The sequence below is a fragment of the Cynara cardunculus genome, unplaced genomic scaffold (assembly GCF_001531365.2).
Source record: "Cynara cardunculus var. scolymus isolate 2C unplaced genomic scaffold, CcrdV1 Un_Scaffold_4826, whole genome shotgun sequence".
NCBI classification, from domain to species: Eukaryota; Viridiplantae; Streptophyta; class Magnoliopsida; order Asterales; family Asteraceae; genus Cynara; species Cynara cardunculus.
This window is the reverse complement of record NW_020202092.1, coordinates 12,408-22,340: the sequence shown is the minus strand read 5'-3', so window position 1 is coordinate 22,340 and position 9,933 is coordinate 12,408. Positions and strand designations below refer to the sequence as shown.

The 9,933-nt window shown below is 35.7% G+C and overlaps 1 protein-coding gene across 1 annotated transcript; it reads right to left on the bottom strand.

Moving 5' to 3' along the window:
• Positions 1–6,884: 6,884 nt before the first annotated feature.
• Positions 6,885–8,264, bottom strand: LOC112504177 (the record flags this gene model as incomplete). Its single annotated transcript, XM_025108128.1, has 2 exons — positions 6,885–7,546; positions 7,682–8,264. Coding segments are annotated over 2 exons (1,104 nt in total), but the record flags the coding sequence as incomplete, so codon positions are not given.
• Between the last annotated feature and the right edge of the window lie 1,669 nt (positions 8,265–9,933).

Here is a 9,933-nt window from a genome sequence, read left to right as displayed (position 1 = left end):
ATTCGAAAGAAATCTCAAGTTCCCTGCGTACTAATCAATCTCTTAAAGAGATTGCAAGTTCTTCATGCTTTTCAGGTCAGGGTATTACAGAGCGATAATAGTACAGAATTTAAAAACTCTGTAATCGAAGAATACCTAGCCTTTGTCGGCATCACACACAACTTCTCAGCCCCAAGGACTCCGCAACAAAATGGAGTAGTGGAGAGAAAGAACAGATCGCTTGTCGAAGCTGCCCGAACGATGCTGAATGCCTAGGGGGAGATTGTTAGCTCTCATTTCATTAAATGTAAAAGTATGGAAAAAGTAATACTGCAAGTGTTGACAGAAGATGATATGTCACAGAAGACCACAGAGGACCAATAGCAGAAGATGCTCAAGCGTACAAGTCTCAAGTGACAGAACCTCTGTCGTGTCTGACAGAGGTTCTGGAAACTGGTCCTCTGCAAAGACAATGCTACAAGATAAAGACGACAGAACCTCTGTCGTGTCTCACAGAGGTTCTGGAAGATATCCTCTCCGTCAATGTACTTTCAAGTTATATCCAGCAGAGCCTTTGTGATGTCTAACAGAGGGTCTGCAGTCTGTCTTCTGTGTAGATCTTCTTTAGCTGTTTTACTTTGGTTTATTAGCTGCTCGTGCTTATCACGTGTTCTTGTCTGTAATATGTTTTGATCGAACGGTTTAGATTAATTCACTTTAGGTCATGTCAAAAAATGGTTACTTGCTTGTATAAATAGCATCGTAGACCCTTGTAATTCTGAGTGCTTCAGTATTGTAATTGTTAACATTTTCATTCTATTGAAAATCATTTGAAGCTCTCTCTTGTGTTCATCAATCTTCATCACTGTGTTCTTATTGATTTCTACTTTGGTTGATTCTTATCTTTTCCGCTGCATCATCACTATCAAACAGATCATCCAAGTAAGTAATTAATATCAAGAAACCGAGTTAATCGATCCTACAGAAGGAGATGTTGCACTCTCCTCAGTGGTGCACTTATCTCCTCCTTCTCCTCCTCAGGTGGTGAAGACAAAGGCAAACCCCCCTGAGTTTATCCCAGCCACCAAAACCCCTTCTTCCAAACGACCTTCTCAACCAACTCTTGGTTCTCCTTAGAGAGCCACGAAAGCCAAAAAGGGGATAGCCACATCTCTGGCTGTGACCTCTCGATAGGTCTCAACTATTGAAACTAGCCTTACCCCCAAGGCACTTTCAGCTAGCTTCCTAAGCTCTTTAGTTATCCCTGAAATCACTGTCGTGTCAGTGGTACCTACCATAACCGACTCAGTGACCCAAATCACTGGAATTTTGAATATCAGCGCTGCCACCACTGACCCACAAGTTCTCTCAGCCATCTTCTTCTCTCCTCCTTTTTTGGTCGCTACACGTGTTCATTATTCATCAGTGAATGTCCTCCCTGATGATGAGACATGCACCATTGGACCTAAGGTTGCTTCGTTCATCCTCTCGAGGGCATTATAGAGCAAGCGAATGATAATTCTCTGGATGTCGTTGATGACCCCTCAGGTCCTTATGCGCCGCTCCTTCTCTTTCAGGTCCTTTTCCGCCTCAAGCCATGGACGAAGAAGAAAAGGAGTACGATGAAGATGATGAGGAGTACGACATGGCTTCGGATGTCAAGCTCCTCCTCCCAGCAGTTGATATAGTTTTCCTTAAAATGGACGAAGTCCATAAAAACATGCCTCAGAAGGCTGATGTCGCTGCAGACCTCTCAGCTATGAAAGCTGAAGTTCAAGAAGTCAAGAACCAGCTCTCCTCTCTTCAAGAGGCGGTTCGAGCTAATGTTGAACCCATCGCTGCTCTTTCAAGCAGGGCTGATGAAGCTCAAGATCAGTCTCTCAAGCAGACGGAGCTCCTCCAGCAAGTCCTGGTCGCCGTTTGCCAACCAGCAATAGTGATCCTTCCTTCCTTCGTCGTTGATGATCGCACTCAGCTCAATGAGACGCGAGAAGCGACGAACAACCTTGGCAGCGCTCTGACACAGCTAGAGGAGATGATGGTTCTCCAACTTCAAAGCGTGGACCAACTCTCTGGCATATGCTCTTAAGCCTTAGCTACAGAGGGGGGAAATAAGGTCCAACGCTGTTGCTGGACCATCTGCTTCCTACCTTGGCCAATATGGATACAGCGAATGGCTGGAGATCAGAAAATCCATTCAGCGCTCCAAATCCAGACATAAGCCGATTATCAAAGACATCATCAATGATCTTATCAAGAAGATGTCCAGATATGTCGCAGTCCCTGATAGGCCAACACTAAAGAAAGGAGAAAGGAAGAAAAGACATTTAAGTCCTAATGATGGACCATCCCTGAGGAATGAACATGAAATAAAGTTCTCCTTAGATGAAGTCCTGAAGGATTTTGAGAGTCCATACATCTCTATGTTGAATCCTGAATTGCCAGGGAAGGGTCCTTATGTACCCAACATTGTGCACTTCAAACCTGAGTCAGGAGTTATATTATTTGACTATGACAGTGAAGTAAGATCTCAGAGAATGTCTGAGTTACATCTATGCCCGATGGAACACCTGGTTTATCTTATGTTCTGGCTAGATGATGACTTGAAATGAAAAGTTATGGACCGAAAGATACGTTGAAAGAAGCTTGGAGAAGATGTACCAAGTTTCATTAAGTTGAGCGACTTAGACTAGTTTATTTCCTTTGTAACATTGTCCATGTATTGTAAGCAATTTACTATGTCTACTTTCAGTGATTAATCTTATATTTTGGAAGTTGTAGACATGTACTGAACTTCTTGTAATATTTCTCTTAAAATTAATATAAGTGTTATTGTGCATCACTGAAAAAGATCCCTGAAAAAAGTAATTAGGACACAAGTCTATGAGTTCTAGTGTTACTTTTACATTCACTGACAACCTATAAGTCAGTGAATAAGCTTTCAGTTTCAGTTTCTCTTCTTGTAACTTTACTTAGACTTAACTTAAGAAAATTTTCTAAGTAAAGATTGACTCACTGAAAAAGATCCCAAAATAGTTAAAAGGGACATGTACTTTATGTGTTATTTTTCCTTACTATTATTTGATAAGACAAATTTCTTTATGTTTTCTTCTTATCATTAAATAGGGGGAGATTGTTGATCATCTATCTCTCATTGATTTGATGATAATCCCTTTTACCTTATACGAAATATTTATGTTTCAGTTTTTCAGTTCCAACGATCATCACTGAGTCTGTTCAGTGATCGCTGAAAACTTGTAATGTAAATCCATCAGCGACAACGATACTTCAAGAAGACAAAACTCACACCAAAGAACCTTTAACGAATGTCGAAGACTGAAACTGAAGATTAGAGACTAACGAGTACGTGATCTGAAGCGGTATTCAGGGATTACAACCCTGTCTACGTATGTGTGAAGATTGCCCAATTGTTTTTGTCTTGTCCTTATACACATAAAGGACAAACCCATACCCTTTCTAAAAGATAGTACGGTATGGAGCCGATTAGTTGACTCTATTACCCACCAACTTTGTGAAAGGATATATGCTCATGAATAGGCTTTTGTACTACTCACTGTAGTAAAGGACACGTCTTTCTCTAAAGGCTTGACACGTGTTCTAAACCTACCATGCTGCATTAAATATGCATATAATGCAATGGGTATAGATAGATGTGTTCTATCTCCATTCAGAGATAGTCTACACTCTGAACTTACTTACTTTTGAACCCTAACTCTCGTTCATAAGTAAAAAAACACACATCTAAGAACACAATACGCTCATCTTCAAGAGCAAGTTAGAATCTCTTTATTGTATTTTAAATAGTTCTCTCCCATATAGAACTTACTTTCTTCTAAATCTTTCACAACAAATCTTTTCTTTATTTGCTAATAACTAGTGTGTAACTTTAGATTGTTTAGATAGGTTTTATTTACCTTATCTTTCTGCAAACAATCTTGTAAAATCTGTATTGATCCTTCTTTATCAATATATATTTTAAATTTGAAAAGTTTATTGTGTTTGTATTCATCCCCCCCCCCCCTCTTCTACAAATCGTTATACACATTTTGTAGACCCTAACGGGAACAACAAAGCATCTTGAGTTGACACAATGAATTTCATCCTTTTTTTACACACATCTTTTCATTCTAATCTTTCAATCTCTCATCAAAATGAGATATCTTAAACTCAACCACAATTGACTAATACTTCAATACTTAATTCTGATGACGCACCTAATTACCTATATATATATTGATGATTGTAAACACAATTCCTTTTTTATTTTTATATAATAAGATTTGTTTTGAAAAAAATAAGGTCATCCAAATAAGATAACCTTATGACTCAAGTCTCGTGAGCTAACACAATATAAGATTTGTTTTGCAAAAATAAGGTCATCTAAATATCATCTACCCTCCTATTGTGTTTCTCTAATGAATTTTTATTCGTATTCATTTATCGTAGAATGACTATCTCCTCGAATGATTGAGAAGTACGGACCTGACACTAGCACCCATCCACTTGAAGATATTGAAGAATTGGAGTGTTATGCGAGAGGAAGGAAAATAGGTTGAATGTTTGGCGTTGGTATGTGTGCGGATCCGAGCTACATGGTAATTGGTTTATAGAGCGGGTTGATCGAGTACCATTAGTTGATTATTGTATGGATTTGACATATTATTAGATCTATATGGACTTATATGGATATATATACAAATTTGTAGGTAAATTTATGGTCGAATTTATGGATATATATATATATATATATATAAAGAGAGAGAGAGAGATATGGGAAAATGTAGTAAATAAGGATTTTTAAAATTAAAAATCCAAAAAAAGCAACGGCTTACCTATGGTTTAATCATCGGTAAAAGCTAGACAATTTTTTTAAAAACCCTCGGAAAGTCGTCGGTAATGAGTCATCGTAAAATTGTTGAATACCCTCGGAAAGCTGGCGGTAGTAGAAACTTCGGAAAAGTCGTTAGAAACAAGAATCCTCGGAAAGCCAACCGTTGGAAAGCTGTCAATAAACTGTCGCTGAATATTTCCGACCAACTTTTTACCGACGGTTGTTTCTTGTCGAAAAGCCGTTGGTGAAGACCATTTTCGATCGTTTTCCGACGGTTTTTGCCGTCAGTGACAACCAATATTCTAGTAATGAAATCAAGGGCCAAGATTGGTTTGTATAGTGTGTAACATTTAGGCGGTTTGTATTTGATTTGTTCTCTCTCTCTCTCTCTCTATATATATATATATATAGAGAGAGAGAGAGAGAGGAGCGTTCAAATAAAAACCGCCCCCATTTGTGTAAACAGTGTAACCCAATCTCATCCATCCATTTTCTTGATCAATGGTCAAGATTAGTTTACTTTATTTTAGGAAATTAAAAATATATATATATATTAAAAATTTATTTTTATATTAGCAATAAGGGCAAAATGGTAAACAAAAATACATTTTCTGTAACATCCTATTGAAGGACATTATTCTTTATTTTAGAAAATTAAAATTTTCTATTTGTTAGGAAATAATTTCGCTAAAGCAGCAGTCTTTTTATTCCTTATCCTGAAATTGTTTCAATGTCCTTCACACACCCATGTAAATATGCACCCTATTCATTATGAAATTATTTTAAGACGCACCGGTTTCATCATGAATCCATTTTAGCATGTAATTATTTCATGACAAACCGCATACTTATGCACCCGTTTCATTTTGCATTTCACCTACTAAATGGATCAACTACACCATTACTGAAACGGGGTTCACCATCAAACCAGTTCACTACTCATTGTTCAATTACGCCATGAACTAGTTTCACTTTCATGAAACTTGTTTCATGTATATAGATTAGTTTATTTCGCTCCTGATTTGATGAATTCATTCTTTTAATCCTTACAATCTTAAAGATTCTATAGCAGATTACAATCTTCAAGATTATGGAGCGATTCATCATGTACCTGTTTCATCATGCAATTATTTCATGACGAACCAAATACATTATGCACCCGTTTCACTACTCTTGGTTCAATTACGCCATTAACCAGTTTCACCTTCATGAAACCTATTTCATGTACGTTAATTTTCTTATTTCACCTGTGATTTGATGAATTCATTCCTATAAGCCTTACAATCTTCAAGATTCTGTAACAGATTCATCATGTACCCTTTTCATCATGAAATTATTTCATGACGAACCAGATACATTATGCACCCGTTTCATTTTCCACTTCACCTGCTAAATGGATCAACTACACCATCAATGAAACGGTTCACCATGAAAATGTTTCACTACTTATTGTTCAATTATGACAAGAACCAGTTTCACTTTTGTGAAACCTCTTTCATTTGTATTAATTTCCTTTTTCAATCATGATTTGATGAATTCATTACATTATGTCTTACAATCTTCAAGATTCAGCAGCAGATTCAATCGCATCACAATATATTTAGTTCAAAATTTTAAAATTATAATATAATTAAATATTTAAATGTTACCATTTATAAAATTTCTTTTATTAGGTTTCCTTAATTAAGATTTATTTAATAATTTCTTTTATCGCATCACAATATATTTAGTTCAAATTTTTAAAATTATAATATAATTAAATATTTAATGGTCATAACTTGTATCTACCCCATGATAACCATGACATCTAATTTCAACCACAAATCGAAGGATAAATTAAGAAATTAATAATTTTGACTTAAAATTTAGTTAAAGAGCCTTTTAGGTATTTTAAATTTTTTCTCTCTCATCTTTTCTCTCTTTGGCAAACCTTATTCCATCGAACACCATCAATGATACCTAAAATCAATACAGTTTAAAAAATATGCATACAAACGATACTCAATATGATACCCAAGATTTAATTAGTAAAGCAATAAAAATAATGAAAATACACAAAGTGATAGTTCATAAAACAACGAATATAGGAAAAATACATATTGTGATACACTTCGTAAAGAACGCTACATGATACGCTTCGAAAAATACAAATTGTGACACACTTTATCGGAGTTGCGGTCTGGGTTTCTACCAATTAGATCTCAAGTCGCAGGTTGACGGCATAGTACGTTTGAACGGCAGTAAGACCAAAGAGGATGATTCCAGCAACTAGCGCAATGAAATTCCATGGACTACTGAAATAAGTACGCCTCAGTCGTGCAATATTTTTGGGCCAGTAACCATTGTAGTAGCTATACAATTGGTTCCATTGTTGATTATAGTAGAAATCTCGTAGGATAACATTTTCGCATATGCTGCTGATCATATTTGCTGCATCTTGGTTAGTACCCAAATGGTTTATGAGAACTTCTGAATCTACCATTTTGACAATGTCATCTTGAGTATCCACTAGCATATCCATGGCAACAGCATATGATGTAATGTAAGTATCACTCAGAGGACTACATTGCTCATATGCAATTAAGTTCCTCAAAACTGACTCAGTGTAATCTTCAATAAACAGTACTGGCATTCTGAGAGTAGGCTTACCCCACCCCCAAACAAAGCATGGCAACCACGATGCTTTAAATTCCATGGCGAGTGGCCATCTTTCATCTCAATTACGCTTAAAGTTCACCCCTGCCACGGTCAGTTCTTCAACTGAATGGAACCTTGTCACTGAAAATTCAGATGGCATAGCATCAGCAGGCTGGCAAAATTTCTGCAGAAGGCCAAGGATATGGTCATAACTTGTATCTACCCCATCATTAATGTTGGTTACATACGATTTGTCGAAGGGATAGATAGGCCTTAGAAATGAAAAGACTAAGCTCTGAAGAGAAGATGATGGAGAAAATTCTAAGATGGTGCACTTAAAGATGTCCTGAAGAACAAAGAAAGGTATCTGGTTTTCTAGCAGGACCAAGTCATACGCTACATTTATATAGACCAATTTATTGTAAAAAATTGGATCGTCGTCAGGATGGTTATGGTTACGGACCCTGAGAATGAATTCAAGTATGAAACAACCATCTATGACCATCATTTTTGCAACTTCGCCGTCATCATAGTCCTTCATTTCCCCAGCATAACATGCCCTGATTTGTTCCACCTTCGCATACACCCTTTGAATGCATTCGTCCATCTTTTGATTTGGCATGGATGGTAAACGAAGAAATAGATCAAGCAAATATGTCACTTTATGGCTTTCAATATCTTGCAATTCTTCATCTTCTTTGTGGAGAGGTCCAATGGCGACGACACGAGGCTTAAACGAATTTGGGCTGAGATTGCGTAGGGTACTGTCAACGATGTAAATGGAGGGTGAAAGTTTTTTTCGATGGTTTCATCTTTCTTTTTCTTTCGCAACAAGAACCTGGATCATCTGTATGGTCTCTACATCTCCCTTCTTCACGTCGATGTTTTCCATTTGAAATTTCAGCTTTCCTGATATAATCCCTTATAACTAGTAACCAAATTAAATTATATAGAGTTAAGAGTATAGTGACCAAAGAAAGCCAAGAAACAATTTAAACCACTTAGGTTGGTTACTATACGCATAATAGACCAAGAGAGGGGAAGGGTGAGTGATTTTACTTCATGAACTTAATCATCAGTTACAATGCAACTACTACTACATCACAAGACAGTAAATAACTTCATCTACATAACCGACTTAGTCTCCCTCCAATCGCTTCTTGACACGACTCTACTCATAAGAGTTGATTAATGTGATGAGTTTTCATGAGTGGAATTTTGTTTGTAATTAAAACGTTGTGGGTTTACTGACAACAAATTATATGAACAATGTAGCTACCTAATTCAATTCTGAAATTGACTTTAAAATAAGGAACTTCTTAAAGCATTGTGATTTTGTCACATAAAATTAGGATTTAAAGAGGTATTCTATTAATATGTTTTCAAGTAGTGAATTCTACCAAGAATTTCAAACATGAATTGTAAATTCAGAAGTAAGCTTAGATTTAAGTTATTAAAAACAGGTTCTTTTTTCTAAATATTATCTATTAAACTAATCAATTATTGGTGTACTAATTGGATTCAGATGCAATGAACTCACCTCAAGTTAGCAATTGATCATTTATAATTTCTAGCACTTACTTTTTAAAAATTCTGAATTTATTTAAGCATTCTCTTGTTTAGGAAATCAAGATTTGTAGGACTCATTCACAATGTGCAATGTATGATGCAAATCAATCGTTGTGGCTTTAATCACAATATGCATATCCGTTGCAAAATCAACAATAGGGATGCTCTATTTTTCTGCAACGCCTTTAGATAGAACGTTTTATTCTTTTGGTCCTATAAACTAAGTCTTATAAAGAGGTCTATTAGGACGCTTAGAAATTGGGAGTGTCATATAAACCCGATTTTCTTGTAGTGATAGGATGCTTTATTTTTTGGTCCTATAAACTAAGTCTTATAAAGACGTTTATTAGGACCCTTAAAAATTGGGAGTGTCCTGTAAACCCGATTTTGTTGTAGTGATAATGTGCGATATTTGTCTTCCATCTCCACCCACATAATTTTCATATTGTATGTTATGTATAATTTTAAGGTTTCTTTTAGGATCAAACTTTAAATACGTTTGAACACATGGTTATTAAGATTAAAACAATATATGAAACATTCGCATACTATATAGGCTTACACAAATTTAAAAAACATCATCTTGTTAAGGCAAAAATACATGATAAACTAACAATTAAATAAAAAGAGAGTTAATTAATTGAAGTTTCACACAATTATAAGAAATGAAATGTTCATGCATGTTATTTTGCTTGTAAAACTATACTTTTTGTTAAAACTATCAATCTTATGCAAACAAATCTAAATGAAATTGGGATTTGGTAGAGAAAGCAACATATACCTTCAAATAGATACAAGCTGGAGATGATGAAGATTCCAATGAACTTTGATCGCAATTTTCTGTTCCAATTAGAAATCAATAATTAGAACCAATATAGATAGATGATTTTATTGAG